This window comes from Balaenoptera ricei, chromosome 15, assembly GCF_028023285.1.
Source record: "Balaenoptera ricei isolate mBalRic1 chromosome 15, mBalRic1.hap2, whole genome shotgun sequence".
NCBI classification, from domain to species: domain Eukaryota; kingdom Metazoa; phylum Chordata; class Mammalia; order Artiodactyla; family Balaenopteridae; genus Balaenoptera; species Balaenoptera ricei.
The window spans coordinates 72,430,937-72,449,749 of record NC_082653.1 but is presented as its reverse complement, the minus strand read 5'-3'; the positions used below and the strand labels follow the sequence as shown (position 1 = coordinate 72,449,749).

Sequence of the window (18,813 nt, the reverse complement as noted above, 5' to 3'; positions counted from 1 at the left end):
AGAAACAACAGCTCTTTGATCTCACCGAGGCCACCAGCCCACTGTCCCCATCACTTTCTCACTGCCCATCAGTCTCCTTCTGCCACGACTGTCCACTGTGCCCTGTTTGGGCTCCGCACACCATCACCATGGCCGCTCCCTGGAAACCACCCCCCACTGCTGGGCCCAACTTTCCTGTTGGAGTACCTGCCTGGCAAAATGCCAGCTATCACCTGCTCTCTGCCTGCACTGCACAAGCTAGCACTGGTCTGAGGGTCCCACACCTGGCTGGGAGTGTCCCTTCATGGTCTCAAAGGGGCACTCACTGCTGCCCTACAACCCAAGTATGCCTGTCAGTTGCTTTTCCCCACTCTCTCTGAGCAGTGATTCTCAAACTTTAATTTGCTTGTGCATCTCCTAGGGATCTTGGGGAGGCCTGAGATTCTGCACATCTAACCAGCCCCCAGGGGGTGCTGTTGCTGCTGGTCTATGCACCCCACTCTGAATGGCAAGGTCTTCCCACCTTCTCCTCTCTCCTCAAACCGTGGCTGCCACTTCATTGAGAAAACAGATGGACCAGATGCAGTTTTATTGGCTCCCACCATCAAATCACAAACCCACCTAGCTCCTCACTCCTCACTTCTTCTAAAGCCTTCAGTGGGGGGTGGCCCTTCTCCTTCTGAGGCCAACCCCTCCCTTGGGCCCTGGATTCTTCAGGACATCCCCCCTCCCTTCCCCCTCCTCCTTTCTCCAGGATCGTCCCCCCAGCTTGCGGACTCTGGTGTCTCCTCCACCACACATCTCCATGCATTTCTTTTGTTGTTGTTGTTAATAAATGTATTTATTTTATTTATTTATGTTTGGCTGCGTTGGGTCTTCGTTGCTGTGTGCGGGCTTTCTCTAGTTGCGGCGAGCAGGGACCACTCTGTGTTGCAATGCGTGGGCTTCTCATTGTGGTGGCTTCTCTTGTTGCGAAGCACGGGCTCTAGGCGTGCGGGCTCAGTAGTTGTGGCGCATGGGCTTAGTTGCTCCGTGGCATGTGGGATCTTCCCAGCCCAGGGGTCGAACCCGTGTCCCCTGCACTGGCAGGCAGATTCTTTTTTTTTTTTTTTTGGAAATTATTTTAATTTACAAATAGAAAACATCTTGGAAGAAAAAAAATGAAAGAAAAACACAAAACATATAGGGAAATATTCACTCCATGAGCGTCTCAAATCCTCACTTGTTCACCAATCCCCAAGATGAAAAACACTTTTCTAAAAAGGTACTCAGCCACCAACAATGATGTTATTAATAGGAATATGGATCAATTTCACAAAAAAGCCAATGAATCCCATTATAGCAAATCCTATTGCTGTTGCCATGGCAATCTTCTGGAATTCTTTTCTATCAGGTTTGGTGCATCTTTTAACCAGCCGAATCGAGTCCTTCACAAACTGCCGACTTGGCTCAACGAACTGCATTACCTGATCCATGATGTCCGCCGTCCGCTCGCAAGCCAAAGACTGGCAGGCGGATTCTTAACCACTGCGCCACCAGGGAAGTCCTCCATCTATTTCTATCAGGAAACACGGGCATTTCCTGCTCCCATTTCCCACTTCTTAAGGACAACCGTTTCCACTCTTTTAGTTGATTATTAGTAATTTTCACCCCTGTGTTTCCTACATAGCATGTTTTAGGTTACGCTTTTCCAGTTTTAGACTTTTCCTCTCAACTTCCCATGTTGGAAGATAAGAGTGTAGCTCCCTGATGTCCACTGCCTCCACTTCCTGTCTTCCACCATCCCGGTACAGTTGCATCATAATATTGATAAGATTGGTAGTGTTGGGGACTTCCCTGGCAGTCCAGTGGTTAGGGCTCCACGCTTCCACTGCAGGGGGCAAGGGTTCAATCCCTGGTCGGGGAACTAAGATCCCGCATGCCGCGTGGCCAAAAGAAAAAACAGCAACAAAAGATTGGTGGTGTTTACATATTGTGGAAACATTATTTACAACTTTCTGTGGAATACTATGATTTCTTTCCCTTTTCTTCCTTTTTTATGATAGACTTTCTATTTTAGTTTTAGGTTTATCGAACAGCAGAGCAGAAAGTACAGAGAGTTCCCATGTATACCCCCTCCCCATTTTTCCCTATTATCAGCATCTTGCATTAGTGTGGTAAGCTTGTTACAATTGATGAACCAATACTGATACACTAATATTAACTAAAGTCCATAGTTTACATGAGGGCTCACTCTGTGTTGTACATTCTATGGGTTTTGACAGATGCCTAGGGTCATGGACCCACCGTTACAGGATCATACAGAATAGTTTCACTGCCCTAAAAATCCTTTGTGCTCCCCCTACTCATCCCTCCTTCCCTCCCCACCAGCCCCTGGCAACCACTCATCTTTTTACTGTCTCTAGTATTGGCTTTTTCAGAATGTCCTGTAGTTGGAGGCATACAGCATATAGCCTTTTCAGATTGGCTCCTTTCACCTAGCCATATGCATTTAAGATTGCTCTATGTCTTTTTGTGGCTTGATAGCTCATTTTATCACAGAATAATATTCCATTGTATGGGTATATCACAGTTTGTTTATCCATTCGCCTATTGAAGGACATTTTAGATGCTTCCAAGTTTTTGGCAATTATGAAAAAAGCTGCTATAAGCATTCATGTGCAGGGTTTTGTGCAGACATAAGTTTTTAACTCATTTGGGTGAATACCAAGGAATGCTATTGTTGGATCATATGTTAAGAGTATGTTTAGGGGCTTCCCTGGTGGCGCAGTGGTTGAGAATCTGCCTGCCAATGCGGGGGGCACGGGTTTGGGCCCTGGTCTGGGAGGATCCTGCGTGCCGCGGAGCGGCTGGGCCCGTGAGCCACAATTGCTGAGCCTGCGCGTCTGGAGCCTGTGCTCCGCAAGGGGAGGGGCCGCGGTGGTGGGAGGCCCGCGCACCGCGATGGAGAGTGGCCCCCGCTTGCCGCAGCTGGAGAGAGCCCTCGCACGGAAGCGAAGACCCAGCACAGCCATAAATAAATAAATAAATAAAAATAAATAATTTTAAAAAAAGAGTATGTTTAGCTTTGTAAGAAACTGCCAGACCATCTTCCAAAGTGGCTGTAACATTTTGCATTCCCACAGCGATGAATGAGAGTTCCTGTTGCTCCACATCCTCACCAGCATTTGGTGTTGTCAGTGTTTTAGATGTGGGTCATTCTAGTAAGTGTGTACTGGTATCTCACTGTTGTTTTAATTTGCTATTTCCTGATGACATATGATGTTGAGCATCTTTTATATGCTTATATTCCATCTGCATATCATCTTTGGTGAAGTGGCTGTTCAGCTCTTTTGCCCATTCTTTAATTGGGTTGTTCATTTTCTTATTGTTGAGTTTCACCAGTTCTTTGTATACTTTGGATAACAGTCTTTTATCAGTTAAACATTTCTATATCAGATCAGATGTCTTTTGCAAATGTTTTTCTCCCATTCTATGGCTTATCTTCTCATTCTCTTAACAGTGTGTTAGAGCAGAAGTTTAAAATTTTTAATTTCCCTTTTCTGCACAAAAGTTGTTCTTCTTGGATTTAATAATTTTTTTGAGGGGGGAGTAGGGCCTGTTTTTCTGTGTTTATGTCTAATTCAACCCACACTCTCTCTTTGTTGTGTAAATCTTTCAAAAGTTTAAGTATATTGGGCATCCTATCAGTTTCATCTCCTTGAAGAAACCTTTTCTAGAACCTTCTGACTTTTCCAATGTGAACTGCCTGCCCTCCAGGCCTGCTCCTCAGAGAAGCTGCCCTGGGATCTCCCTTCACCAACATCTGGGAGATGCCCTTCAACTCTCTCTTGTGTTGGCTCCCTTGTTTCCTGCATCCCAGGTTTACTCTTTCTTGGTTTACTTCCTTGTTTTAGGAACACATCCTCCAGTAGCTTTCTTAAGAAAGGGTGCGTGGGAGGTAAATTTTTGAGCCTTAGTAAATCTAAAAAGATCTTTTTTGTACTTTATTAATGGTTTGGCTAAGTATCAAATTCTAGACCGAAAAAAATTCTTTTATACTTTTGAAAATAGCTTCCTTGTCTTCTGGTTTCCAGGATTGCTGTTGAGAAATCTGATGCCATTATGATTCTTGATCCTTATTAGAATATGGTAGAATGTTCTTCTTGTCTCTGCGTTCTGAAATTTAATAGTGACTGGCTGTGGTGTGGGTCGAACTTTATCCTTTTTTTGGACACTCAGTGGGCCCTCTTTTTTTTTTATATATAAATTTGTTTATTTATTTATTTATTTATTTATTTTTGGCTGCGTTGGGTCTTTGTTGCTGTGCGCAGGCTTTCTCTAGTTGCAGCGAGCAACTGAAAGGCTTTTACTGCTTACTGAGTAACATCCAAACTCCTTGCCGGAATTGGAGGCCTTCCTCAACCTGGCCCCAACCTACCTCTCCAGCCTAAACTCCCCTTAACCCTTTATACTGCAGCCACGCAGGACAAATCATGCTCCTGCCTCTATGCGGTGGTTCATGCTGCTCCTTCTTCTTGATGCCTTTCCTCCATACTGTCCTTCTGAAACCCTACTTCTTTTTCAGAGATGCAGATGCTACCTCCCCCATTATTCCCTCCTCACTTCTCTAGAGTGATCTCACATCCATATATCACATATATTACATCCATCTATCCTGTATTAAATTGATTTCTGTATGTGCATCTTTTCTCTTTTTTTAATTAATTAATTAATTTTATTTACTTATTTTTTGGCTGCGTTGGGTTTTTGTCGCTGCGCATGGGTTTTCTCTAGTTGCCACGGGGCTCCTCTTCATTGCAGTGCGCGGGCTTCTCATTGCGGTGGCTTCTCTTGTTGCGGAGCACGGGCTCTAGGCGCATGGGCTTCAGTAGTTGTGGCTCACGGGCTCTAGAGCGCAGACTCAGCAGTTGTGACACATGGGTTTTTTTGCTCCGCAGCATGTGGGACCTTCCCAGACCAGGGCTCGAACCCGTGTCCCCTGCGTTGGCAGGCGGATTCTTAACCACTGCGCCACCAGGGAAGTCCTCAGTGAGCCCTTTTGATCTGGAAACTCAGGTCCTTCCATTCTGAGAAATATTTGAAATATTTCATCGACTTATTTCCTCTTTTCTGCTTTCTCTCTTCTCTTTCTGGAACTCCTGTGTTAAGGTGTCAGGTTCTTGCACTGCTCCTCTTTCTTACTCTTTCTTTCCTATTTTCCATGTTGTGGCAGCCATGCAGGTGCCCCACTGGGTTCTCCCTTCAAGAAAGAACTTGTTACTCAGCTGTGAAGAGTGCAGTTGGTTGACAGCCTCCAACTATAGTGCCTTTGAGACCTACCACAGCCTTTGACTCAAGACCAAGGTCTTCTTGGGCAGCCCAGCCAATGACTGAGCACAGCGGGGACACCAGGACCTGGCCCTTTCTGCCCAATGTGGGGCTCCTCCAATGGACAGTCTTTGCTCTGCAGCCCCCACTGGGTTGGTCAAGACTTTGATCTACACCAAAGTCAGGCTCTCTCTTCCCAGATTTATTTCCTTTCCTCCTTCATTTCACGGGTGTCAGATCTACGTCACGGTCTAAAGACTCCTCCTGCCCAATCCTGATTCCTCCTCCTTTATTTTTCACAAGCATTAGTCCCCCAGGACTTCTTACACTGCTAACTCAGCTCACCATCTGTTTACTGGAGGATCCAAACAGATACGTATCATTACCTTTCTGCTTTACTTTTTGGAAAATTTCCTCAACTTTATCTTTTAACCCCGGGGGTCAGGAAACTTTTCCTATAAAGGGCTCAATGGTAAATATTTGAGGCTTTATGGGCCTTAGGGTCTCTGTAACAACTACTCGACTCCACCAATGTGAAAGCAGCCATAGGCAGTACATAAATAAATGGTGTAGCTGTTTTCCAATAAAACTTTATTTAAAAAACAGGTGACAGGAGACTTTCCTGGTGGTCCAGTGGTTAAGAATCTGCCTTCCAATGCAGGGGACACGGGTTTGATCCTTGGTCGGGGAGCTAAGATCCCACATGCTGCAGGGCAACTAAGCCCACGGGCTGCAACTACTGAGCCTGAATACTCTGGAGCCCGTGCACCACAACTAGAGAGAAGCGCACAGGCTGCAATGAAGCGAAGAGCCCACATGCTGCAACAAAACATCCTGTGGGCTGCCACGAAGACCCGACACAGCCAAAAATAAATAAATAAATATTAAAAAAAAAAAAAAAAAGCAGGTGACAGGCTGGATTTGGCCCGAAGGCTGTAGTTTGCTGACCCCTAACTCTATTAAATAAGTTTTCCATTTCTGCTATGATATTCTTTTTTTTTTAATTGAAGTATAGTTGATTTATAATGTTGTGTTAATTTCTGCTGTATAGCAAAGTGATTCAGCATATATATATATGTATATATATATACACACACACACACACACACATTCTTTTTCATTTTCTTTTCCATTATGGTTTATCACAGGATATTGAACATAGTTCCCTATGTTATATAGTAGGACCTGTTTTTTATCCATTCTATGTATATTAGTTTGCATCTGCTAACTCCAAACTCCCACTGCTATGATATTCTTAATTTTTAAGAACTTTTTTGTTTTGTTTTGTTCATCCTCAGAGGTTTTTTCCCTTTCAAAATAGCATCTAGTTTTTGTTTCATAGTTGCAATATATTTTCCTAAATCTCTGAATATAGTAATTATAGTTTTGCTTTTAAGTTTTCTTTTCCCTGCATATTTTGTTTCCTCTAAATTCTGTTTTTCTGTTTGTTTTTGTTCTGCCTCTCATATTAGAGGTTTTTCGCAAATGTTGATGGTCCCTGGTTATCTGCTCGTATTTAAGAGAGTTAAAGAGCTGATAGAATAGTAGTTGCCTCTGTGTGTGTTGGGTATTGACTGGGGCATGATGAAAGCCTGAATGTTACCTCACATGGTAATATCTTGATTAAGGTGTGGGTTACACAGGTGTATACATTTGTCAAAACTCATTTGGCCACTTAAGACCTTTGCATTTCACAGTAATTATGCCTTGATTAAAGAATAGAAAAATACAACTTATGCAAGCAAGCTGCTGAGTAGCTCTATGCTATGGGTAGGGGGCTTGGCTGACTCAGGGGGTCAATATAGAGAATTCGCATTGGGTTGTTTCATTGGGAAATCCCTGATGCCAACCTTTTTAGGTATCCTTTTCTTGGAGAGTCTGACACTAGTGGTCCAGTGGTTAAGAATCTGCCTTCCAATGCAGGGGACACGGGTTCGATCCTTGGTTCGGGAACTAAGATCTCACATGCTGCAGGGCAACTAAGCCCACACGGGCTCAGTAGTAGACAGAAGTAATCCGAACAGAAAAAAAAATCTGGAGGAAACAGAAACTATGCACGGAGAGAAGAAAACTAAAACAGGAAACAAGAGAAGAGCAAGAAAATAATACCCATTGTTAATATATTCAGAGATTGAAGGGAATAAATCTGCAGTGTCCTGCCTGGAGAGTTTAGGCTGGACTTCGCTATTCTGGGAGCTGAGATGGGGAAGGAGGCCCCAGGTGATGGGGGCGGGGGCAGAGCTCCCCACATTCAGGATGCAATATTCAAATAATCCCGCCAGTAGGGTATAGAACTCTCCCCTCGTCCTCACGGTGCCCTGTCCTCTGGTTCAGAGACTCTGTGTTTTATCCTCTCTGGAGAATAAGCCTTCGGTCTTTGTCAGGGTGGGGGAGAGGCAGCTGCCCAGTGGTGCTGAGCAGAGAAAGAAATCTGAGAATTAAAGCCCTTCTTAGACCAATCCTCCTGTTTTTGGCCCCAGCTTTATGCTCACTTCCAGGGGATACTTAGTCCATTAACACCAGGGCCTTTCGGGGTTTTGTGGGGGAACTGTGGTGCCCCTTGGCTTTCTCACCCCCAATTTAGGGTTCACTTGAGGTGCAATTTCATCAGACTGCTACATCATTTACCATGTTCTTCTGCTTTCCAGATTCCGAAACTGTGTTGCTATTGTCTCCTTTTTCAATGTATTAGTTCTTGCTGATTCATGCTGTGGCAGGCAGAATAATGGACCACCTAATCCCACAAAATGTCTGTGTCCTAATCTCCAGAATCTGGGAGTATGTTACCTTACGTGGCAGAAAGGGACTTTGCAGGTGAGATTAAGGTTAAGGACCTTGAGATGGGGAGATGATCTTGGATTGTTCAGGTGAGCCCAAGCTAATCGCATGCAGCATTAAAAGCAGAGAACCTTTCCCAGCCGTGGTCCAAGAAAGACGTGATGAGAGAAGCAGGGCCAGAGAGACGCTACCTTGCCAGAGGGAGGGGGCCAACTGGAAAACGGCACCTTGGAAAAGACAAGGGAATGGATTCTCCCCTAGAGCTTCCAGAAAGTTCTTCCAGAAAGAGCTTCCAAGAGCAGCCCTGTCAACACCTTGATTTTAGCCCAGGGAGACCTGTGTTGGACTTTTGACATATAGTCAGTAAGATGATAAATTTGGTTTTAAACAACAAAGTTTGTGGTAGTTTGTTATGGCAGCAACAAAAGAGCAATAAATACACCTTAAAAACCCACTCACATGTGGAGAAAAGGGAACCCTCCTACACTGTTGGTGGGAATGTAAACTGGTGCAGCCACTATGGAGAACAGTATGGAGGTTCCTTAAAAAACTAAAAGAGTTAACATATGACACTGCAATTTCACTCCTGGGCATATATCCAGAGAAAACTCTAATTCGAAAAGATACATGCACCCTAATGTTTACTGTAGCACTATTTACAATAGCCAAGACATGGAAGCTACCTAAATGTCCACTGACAGATGAATGAATAAAGAAGATGTGGTATATATGCACCCCTATGTTCATAGCAGCACTATTCACAATAGCCAAAACATGGAAACAACCTAAATGTCCATCAACAGATGAATGGATAAAGATGTGGTACATATATACAGTGGAATACTACTCAGCCATAAAAAAGAAAAAATAATGCCATTTGCACCAACATGGATGCAACTACAGATTATCATCCTAAGTGAAGTAAGTCAGAAAGAGAAAGACAAATACCATATGATATCACTTATATGTGTAATCTAAAGTATGGTACAAATGAACCTATCTACAAAACTATTACATTTAGAATGGATAAACAACAAGGTCCTACTGTATAGCACAGGGAACTATATCCAATCTCCTGGGATAAACCATAATGGAAAAGAATATTTAAAAAAGAATGTATGTATGTGTAAAACTGAGTCATCTTGCTGTACAGCAGGGATTGGCACAGCATTGTAAACCAACTATACCTCAATAAAAAAAATAATAAAAAAGATGTGATATATATATATATATATAAAATACAATGTATATATACAATTTTATATTTATATATATATACACACACACACACACACACATACACAATGGAATATTACTCAGCCATAAAAAGGATGAAATAATGCCATTTGCAGCAACATGGATGGACCTAGAGATTATCACACTAAGTGAAGTAAGCCAGACAAAGATAAATATCAGATGATATCACTTATATGTGGAATCTAAAATATGATACAAATGAACTTATTTGAAAAACAGAAACAGACACAGACATAGAAAACAAACTTATGGTTACCAAAGGGGAAAGTGGGGGAGGGATAAATTAGGAGTTTGGGATTAACCAACACAAACTACTATATATAAAAGAGACAAACAACAAAGTCCTGGGACTTCCCTGCAGGTCCAGTGGTTAAGATTCCGTGCTTCCACTGCAGGGGGCGCGGGTTAGATCCCTGGTCAGGGAACGGTGTGGCCAAAAAACACCACTAAAAAACAAAACCAAAAAACCAGCAACAACAAGGTCCTGCTGTATAGCACAGGGAACTATCAATATATTCAATATCTTGTAATAAACCATAAAGGAAAAGAAAAAAAAACCCACTCACTTCTTTTTCATGGAGTTTCAGGACACAGAGAAATTAGATGTGTGTATTCGTTCCACCGTCTTTAACCAGAAGTTTCTGCTCACACCTACTCCTGTCTCCACCCCTCCATGAAATGTTCTTATCCGGGGCACTTTCAACTTCTGTGCTGCTGAATCTATTCTCCTTTTCCTTGGCCGTTTGGCATCTCTGAAGCCAGTTGTCCACCTCTCTCTCCTCCTTGAGACACTCGTCTCTTGGTTTCCATGACTACCCATGCTCCTGGTTTCCCTCCTACTTTACTTCTCTTCCGCCCTTGTTAGCGTCTCCTCCACGTGACCCCAAAATTGTGGAGTTCCTCAGGGCTCCATCCTGGGGCCTCTCCTCTCCTCTCTCTCCTTGTGACCTCATGGTTTTCTTTTTTTTTAAATTAATTAATTAATTAAAATTTGGCTGCGTTGGGTCTTCGCTGCTGCGTGCGGGCTTTCTCTAGTTGCAGGGAGCAGGGGCTACTCTTCGTTGCGGTGCACAGGCTTCTCATTGCGGTGGCTTCTCTTGTTGCGGAGCACGGGCTCTAGGCGCATGGGTTTCTGTAGTTGTGGCTCGCGGGCTCTAGAGCGCAGGCTCAGTAGTTGTGGCGCAAGAGCTTAGTTGCTCCGCGGCATGTGGGATCTTCCCGGACCAGGGCTTGAACCCGTGTTCCCTGCATTGGCAGGCAGATTCTTAACCACTGCGTCACCAGGGAAGTCCCAACCTCATGGCTTTCAATGCCATCTTCACACTGAAGTCTCTGATATCCTCTCGCCCGCCCAAAAACTCCAGCTTTGAGCTCCGGACTCTTAGCATCAAGTCCTCACTTGATAGCTTCACTTGGGCATCTCATGTGCTTCTATGTTGAAAACATCCATGACCGAATTCTTGAGTTTCCCACCACGTCTCTTCCCTCCCTTGAACCTTCCCATCATCCCCACACTTATCCAACCCAGAAACCTCAGATTCATCCTTGCTTCCCTTCTTCCTTTAACCCATCAGCAAAATCTGTCTCCCAAATATATCTAGAAGGCACCTATTTCCCCCGTCTCCATGGGCCACCATGGTCCAGGCCAACGCCATGGCCCCCTCCATCATCACCATGACCTCCACCCCGGTTTCCTGTGTCTACTCTGGGCTGGCTGCCATGGATTCTCTCCGGAGCAGCCCAAGTGACCACTTAAGATGTCAATCAAATTATATGGCTTCCCCCACTTAAAAGCCTCCAAATCTTTCCCAATCTTATCCAGAATAAAATCCATCCTCCTCACCATGGCCCACAAGGCCTACGTGATCTAGCCATTCCTGTCTGTCCCCATTGCCCATGTCACTCTCCCTGTCACCCGTGTCACTCTCCCCGTCGCCCTTGTCACTCTCCCCATCACCCTTGTCACTCTCCCTGTCGCCCATATCACTCTTCCCATCACTCACCCTTCTCTAGCCACAATGACCTGACATTTTCTCACAGTCTCCAAACTCTAACCTGCCTCTAGGCCTTTGTACTCTCTGTTCTCCATGCCTGAAATGCTCCTCCTCCAACTCTGCTCAGCTCCTTCTGATTTTTGAGGTCTTAGATGAATTGTCCCTACCTCCCCTCCCCCTTATGTTAAGTGGGTGTCTCCCGCAACCATCCCTCTGGTCATTTCCTTAACAGTGGGTTTTGAACACGGAAGATGGTATTTGTTTGTTTGTTTACTTGTATTTTGTTTGACTCCCCCTTTGATAAAAGCCCACTGAGAGCAGGACTGGTGTTTTCACTGCCCAGTTTCTAGTACAAGTCCACTGAGGGTGCTCAGTGAAATCTGCAGAGTGAATGAATGCATTCCGCACAAACATGCTGGGTACCTCTTATGTGCCAGGCGCTTTCATGTATACCAAATATAACATTTTCACAACAGGACTACGTTTCCCCGTTTCTCTTGAAATTAGCTGCTTTGGCCATGTAGTGTGGGCAGAAGTGAAGTAGGCCACTTGCAGCTTTGGCTCGGAAAACCCTTCCATGTGATCTCCACCCTCTTTCTTCTTCATTTGCCAGTGGAAGCAGAGGATCCGGCGATGGATTCTGAAGCCCTGGGTGATGACAGTATCACAAGGTGGGAGGAGCCTGGGTCCCCGAAAGACTGAGTAGAGCAGAGTGTCCCCCACACCCCAGTCCCCTCTGGACTTTGCGTGAGCAGCACAGGAGGCTCTGCCATGTGAAGCGCGTGCGGTTCCAGGGCTTGTTCATTAAGGCGGCGAGCCTCACCTTAATCACACATCAAGCATCAAGTGGAGGTGGCTGATGGGTGATGCTTTTGTTGACAAATTTTCACCACATGCAGATGAGTTCTCAGTGTGGCCGTTTCTTGCATCAGCCCACGGAGGGCACTGCGTTCACACCTCAATGACAACACATTGCGCTGCATGCAATTGTTCCAGTGTATCCTTGCTGGGCTCCTCCAGGGAAGTGCCTGGTTTGTTTTCATCTCTGTGGCCTCAGCATCTAGTCCCCAGGAGGCCTCGGGGAGCATTTGCTGAATCCACACATGAGTGAACTGGTTGCCTGCATCCCTCCTTGCTTCTCTGTCCCTAAAAGCACCCCAGCAATGCTTTAATTTTACAGAGGCCCAAAGAGAAGAACTGACTTCCCCAGAGTCGCAGAGAAGCAGGATGCTTCAGAATTAGCACGCCCTGGGGCTACTAAACATGACAGCTATTGGGAGTGAAAGCTGGCACCTTCCAGGGGCTGGAGAAAGTCTGAGAGTAGTGGGGGAGGAGGACAAGCTCCTCTAAACCCCCAAGGTGACCCTACCAGACCTCACTGCCCACTGCCCCTCCTCCAGTAGGAAAGAAACACTCCAGAGCCTCCCCCTCCCCTCCCCCCCCCCCCCACTAGCACTGCCTGGCTCCTGCAGCCTGGGTGTCCACATCACTCAGTATTTTTAGCTTTACCACCTGGCACCTGTGGTCACTGTCTCTGCCCAGCCTGGTGGTGTCCCCTTGCCAGATCTTAAAGGGCCAGCGCCCACCAGCTCAGTGATTCTGATGTCCCATCTCCCCACATCATATTCATTCATTCATTCGTCCATTCGTCCAATCATTCAACAAGCATTTTGAGCTCTTACTATGAAAATAGTGATGTTTTCAGGAATCCATTGTTTTGGATTTCGAGAAACACTTCCACACTTGTGACCTCATTGAGTCGCCTAACTTGGCCCCGTTTTGCTTCAAGCCCTCCCCACTGCTCACCCCATCACCTATAGATCAAGTCCTTGGCTCAGCAGTTAAGGCCCTTGGTGATCTGGCCCCCGCAGACCCTGTCAGCCCCATCTCCACCATGCCCACACAATTTCTTTTTCATATCACCAAGTCTTTGCTCTTGCCGTACCCCCTGCCTGGGATGTCCTTTCCTTAACTTCACACACCACCTGGCAGAGGACCTGTCCTTTAAGACAGACCCGCAGGGGCTCCTAGGGTTCCTGCGGGCAGAGGTGGTCAGTCCCTCCCCCTCACTCCCTGCGCGCAGTGCACTCACGCCCATCAAGGCGCCCATCGCGCTGCCAAACTGATTGGTTTGCTTTCGGGTCTCTCCTAGCAGGCTGGACCCCATGAGGGCTGGGGCCCTGGCGTACTATGAGCTCTCAATCGCTGCTGAATGATGAACTGACAACCATGCAAGGAGCAGCCCACCGTTTCCCAGATGAGGAGACAGAGACCCGCGGAAGGGAAATGACTGACCCAGGTCCAACAGTGAGATTCAGGGAGGAAACTGTCCCAGGCTGCAGGAGCCCATACTCCCGCCCTCCTACTAGGGGCCCAGAGGGCACACCAGGGCTGGCCCTGAGCCTGCCCTTCTCGCCACCCAGGGCAGTGCTGACTCAGGCAGTGATGGAGGCGTGGGCAGGCTGGGCTGGAGAGAGGTGACCCCTGTCTCCCCTACAGATGTTCCATCTATTCCTGGAGCTTGCAGTCACAGCTTGAGAAATGCACTTGGCTGGAGCCTGGGTTTTCCTGAAGGTGGGGGTAGGGAGAGCTGGCAAAAGAGACAATGATCTCTAGGGCATGAACCCCCCGACCCGGTCCCAGTGCACACCTCCTTCCCCACATAAGTACATAGAACTCACACCCAGTGCCACAGACATGTACACATACTCACAATCCCACATACTCACACCCAGATACCCAATCACATACACACACAAACCTTCATTCCCCTCCCTTCCCTTTCTTTTATACACAAACTCACATACACGCATGCATATGCACACACAGACATTTCCACTTATTAATTCAACGAAAACCTATCACTATTAGGTGTCAGTGCAGTGTAGGGAGGAAAGGTGGCTTTCAGCTTGGGATGGGGCAGGGGCTTCTTGGAGGGCTTCCTGGAGGAGGAGGTATTGCAGCTGGGCCTAGAAGGAGGGGAGCCAGGAGAAAGGAAGTCTGGGCAGGGTTTCTCTGGGGGTGAATACAGGAGAGCAGAGCAAGATGAGGTGGGTGGGGCTGGCCTGATCTCACAGGCCTTGAATGCCCAGCTGAGTATTGACTTCATCGTGTGGGAGCTGGGAGCCATGGAGGGCTCTGAGCAGGGAGGACATGACCACAATGGGAAAGGACAGGAGGGTCACTGTGGGGGCAGGATGGGAGAGACAGGGCGGAGGCTGTGGGGATACCCAGGTGAGAGATCTGAGAGTCTGACACAGGGAGGTGGCGGTGGCTGGTAAGCAGTGGACAGACGAGGAACTCGGAAGCAGGACTTCCAGGCCCCCAGGGGCCCCATTCGAGCCCTGTGCCCTCACCCTGCCCACCCGCTGCCCACCTCGGGCACTGACCTCTGCAGTGGGACTTCTTCCAGCAGCTCCTCCTCCTCCTCCCTGTGGAAACAGACGAAGCAGAAGGCTGGCACATCCTCTGTTCCACAGCCCAGGGGCCAGGCCGGAGGCAGCTCCAGGACGGGGCAGGGGTGGCTGGTGGCGGCCTCGGCAGCATCGTCCTTTGCCTGGGCAGGGGTCCCCGAGCCAGCGTGCTCCAGGGTCAGTAGCCTGTTGGCTTCAGGACCCCGCGCCTGTACCTGCCCACCTGCCACCTGTGCCTTTTCACTCAGGTTACCCGTCGCCTCGGTGGGTGGGAGAGCCTGGGGCTCTGTCTGGTGGGATCTGCTGTCCTGACCCACAGACCTTCCAGCCACGGGGTTGGGCCCCTGGAAGCAGCTTCCAGCCGCCTGGACTCAGAGGCAGCTGGCTGGTGCACAAAGGTCCAGCAGGGCCCCTTGCTGCCCCTGGTGGCGCCCGAGGCCCCTCAGCTGCCCGCTCTGCTGCAGCCTGTCAGAGGCAGGACCAGGAGGACAGGTTCGCAGATGTCCTGTCCATCTGTTCATCTGTCTGTCCAGCCGTCTGCTCCTCCCCGTCCAGCCAGCACGGCAGTGGCGGTGGTTTCCCTAAGAAAGTTTGCTCTCCCCAGCTGGGGTGGGTGGCACGGCACGGGTGGCCTCCGGGAAGGACAGTCGGGACCTGAAGCTGGAAGGTGGGCAAGGACCAGGTGAGGCTGGCACAGTGCCCTCGCTATCCCCGAGAAAAGTTCTGGACCCTGGAGTCCTGGCTCCAGCGCTGGCTCCGACTGGAGCTCCCTTTGCTCCCGGCTCTTCCGACTCCAGTGGCTGCTCGGGCAGACCGGCTTGGCTGTGGGTATTAATAGCTCCACATTCACGCTGAGAAGCCGGGAGGTTAACTCCTTCCCTGCCAGAGCTGGGAGGCCGGTAGGCGGGTGGCCACAGGGAGCAGAGGGAAGGCAGCGCCTGAGTTCCGCCCCTGCCTGAGCCTGGCCTGCCTCCCACGGGACCCTCAGATGCCACCTCTTGCCCAAGAATGACTGTGCAGCGCTCGGCATCTGGATCTTGGTCAGAGTGCCCGGGGCCACCTGAACCCACCCCGCGCTTCTCCAGGGAGCCGGGTGAGACTGGGGTCTCAGGGCATCGTCCCTGTCATGAGCAGGGCACTGAGTTGCAGGGAGCATACCCAGGACTCCTATACTTACGCATCCACTCCTGGATCCCCTCTGCATTCCCTTAACAAACAATTACCATCACCAAGTCTGGGTCCAGTTCTGTCACTGGCTTCCTGTGGGACCACCCCCAACAATGAACTACACGCAGCCCCTGTGGGACCCAGAAATGGACCACATGCATGGTGTATTCTATTGAAGAGTGTGGGGAGAGGGTGGGAGTGGGGGAATCCGAGTAGAATTTGTTTGCTTGAAAAATGTTGGGGAATTCCCTGGCAGTCCAGTGGTTAGGACTCCACGCGTTCACTGCTGAGGCCTGGGTTCAATCCCTGGTCGGAGAACTAAGAACCTGCAAGCCGAGAGGTGCAGCCCAAAAAAACTGAAAAATGTTTATTGAGCACCAGCTACGTGCCAGGCACTGCGCTGGACACTGGACTCACAGCAATGGAGAGGACAGACACTTCCTGAGTTGGTGGGCTTGCCTGTCACAGCTGGAGGCCGTTGGGGCTGAAGCTTGTATACCTGGTGACAGTGTGTGAATTAGGAAAGGCGCTCCCTCCGGGCAGGTGCAGCCCCTCCCACACACACACCCCCGCCCCTCTCCCCAGCACCAGCTTGTAGTGTGCATGGCAGGCTGTGTTCCAGCCCCACTCACCTCCTCTGCAACTTACAACATGCACAGCCATTCATAGTGGCTTTGGAAGCACCAGTAAACAAAGGAAAAATAAATTCATCTTGTGAAAAGTGTTATGAATAAATAAAACATGGAGCTGTGAGGGAGGCTGATGGGGAGGTGGTTTGACAGGGTGTTCAGGGAAGACCTCACAAGGAGGGGACATTGGAGCTGTGACCGGCAGGAGGAGGAGCCAGCTGGAATATCTGCAGGATATCTGGAGGCAGAACAGGTCCAAGAAGAGGAATCAGCAGGTGCAAAGGCTCAGAGGCAAGAACTAGCTGGCATGTTTAAGGAAGAGAGTGAGCAGCAGAGGAGAAGGTCTTTAAGCTGAGTTTTAGAGTGAGTAGATGTTTCCCAGGGGCTCTAGAGGCGGGGCATCACCAGCAGAGAGCAGTGTACCTGCAAAGGCTCAGAGGCATGGAAAGATGCAGGGTGCCCTGCAGGGCAGGAAGAAGATGCAGGTAACACGGTCAGAGGTGTAGGAGGTATTCATTCCAGCGCTGCCCCTCCCGGGGCTCTGAGGAGGAAGAATGGGTGGGAGGAGGATGGAAGTGGGAACCTGGGTCAGCTGAGGGGCTGAGGAAGTACGTGGGAGGTGGAGCGGCTTGGAAGGAAACATCAATTCAGTGAACTGAATTCCACCGGCTGGAAGGACAGATCTGGGCCTCCTTGGCCAAGAAAAGGTGGGGGTGGGGACACAGCCCGCCGCACACAGTTGTTTAGGCTGCACACACTGCACAGGGCAGCCCGGTGGGTGGTGAGTGGGGGGCTCAGCCGTACCTCTGCTCTGCAGTCTTGCTCCTTTCAAACTCTGACCGCATGCAGGGGTTGGGGAGCACCTTTTTCTAATTGGTCCACTCAAAAGAGTTCCTTTTTCTTATTGGTCAGCCTGAAGAGTGCCTTTTTAAAAATTAGTCCAGGGCTTCCCTGGCGGCGCAGTGGTTGAGAATCTGCCTGCCAATGCAGGGGACACGGGTTCCAGCCCTGGTCTGGGAAGATCCCACATGCCACGGAGCAACTGGGCCCGTGAGCCACAATTACTGAGCCTGCGCGTCTGGAGCCTGTGCTCCGCAATAAGAGAGGCCGCGATGGTGAGAGGCCCGCGCACCGCGATGAAGAGTGGTCCCCACTTGCCGCAACTAGAGAAAGCCCTCGCACAGAAACGAAGACTCACCACAGTCATAAATAAATAAATAAATAAATAAAAGAACATGAATTTCTTAAAAAAAAAAAAAAAAAAATTAGTCCACTTAGAGGGAGGGTCGCTTTTCAATTGATCTTTTCAAAGGGCATGCTTTCATCTAATTGGTTCACCCAGAGGGGTGCCATTTTCCAATGGTCAATCCAAAGCGGGGGACTTTTTTCTGATTTGCCTAAAGGTGCCCCATAGGCTGGACTGGGGGGGCATGACTAGGGGCCCCAGGTTCTAGTATGGGCTCTGCTTACAGACCTGTTGTGTGCTTTGGGCCAGTCACCGTCCCTCTCTGGAACCATAGATCTGTAGACTTAGCCCGAGGAATGAGCCCAGAAAGGGGCAGACTCCTTGGAGGTCACACAGTGACACACGGCAGGGCCAGGCACTCCTGATTCTCATCTCAGTGCTCTGTCTTCCTAGGTTGCTTGCCTTGGAGACTTGATGTTTCTTTGAGGAGAGGACAGGCAATGAGAGGGGATAGGACTAGTAGAGATTCATGGAGGAGGGGGAGGGGAGGGGAGGGGAGGGCAGGCCAGGTTAGGACTCCCTGGGGTGGGAGTCATAAGGGGTCAGGTGCCCTAGGCCTCCAGGCGCCCCTTCCCCCTCCCCTGGGCCCCCTGGGTTTGTCATTTGTGGATGTTAATTATTCATGATGCTGGTGCTTTGCCTGGTTTTAATGCACTCTGATGGTGTTCTCTAGCTAATGGGGAAAATCAATAGGTTTTAATTCTCAGTGGCTGTGAAGCTCTCTCTGTCTACTGTTTGGGTGGCTGGGTCTGCTCTTGGGCTGGGGATGGGGGTGGAGGATCAGACCCAGTTCGCAGGAGCCTGAGACTCTGCCTTTCCTTCTCTCGGCCCCACCCGCTTCTGACCCCCGCCTGGGGAGGGAAGATTAGAGTCACCAGGCGGCTCCAAACTTCTCCAAGCATCTCGGGAGAGTCTGAGCACTACACCTCGGCCATTTGACCCCCCTCCACGAGGGGTGGCCCCCGCACCAGACTTACGGGCCAGAAACACATCAGCAGGGGCAGCCCCACCGGCTTTGGGGGGCTGGAGTCAGGCCTGCA

General features: G+C 49.0%; 2 protein-coding genes across 3 annotated transcripts in view; both read right to left on the bottom strand.

The window, feature by feature from the left end:
- SBK1 (SH3 domain binding kinase 1) overlaps positions 1-15,524 on the bottom strand; it is a 51,908-nt gene extending 36,384 nt beyond the window's left edge. For both annotated transcript variants that reach the window (XM_059897319.1, XM_059897316.1), the window contains exon 1: positions 14,708-15,524. The gene's annotated coding sequence lies outside the window, so the exon portion shown is untranslated. The remainder of the gene's footprint in view (positions 1-14,707) is intronic.
- Positions 1,193-1,454, bottom strand: LOC132349398 (protein transport protein Sec61 subunit gamma). Its single transcript, XM_059897760.1, has one exon. The coding sequence runs from the start codon at positions 1,452-1,454 to the stop codon at positions 1,248-1,250; it is 207 nt and encodes a 68-aa protein (XP_059753743.1). The 3' UTR covers positions 1,193-1,247.
- Positions 15,525-18,813: the final 3,289 nt, after the last annotated feature.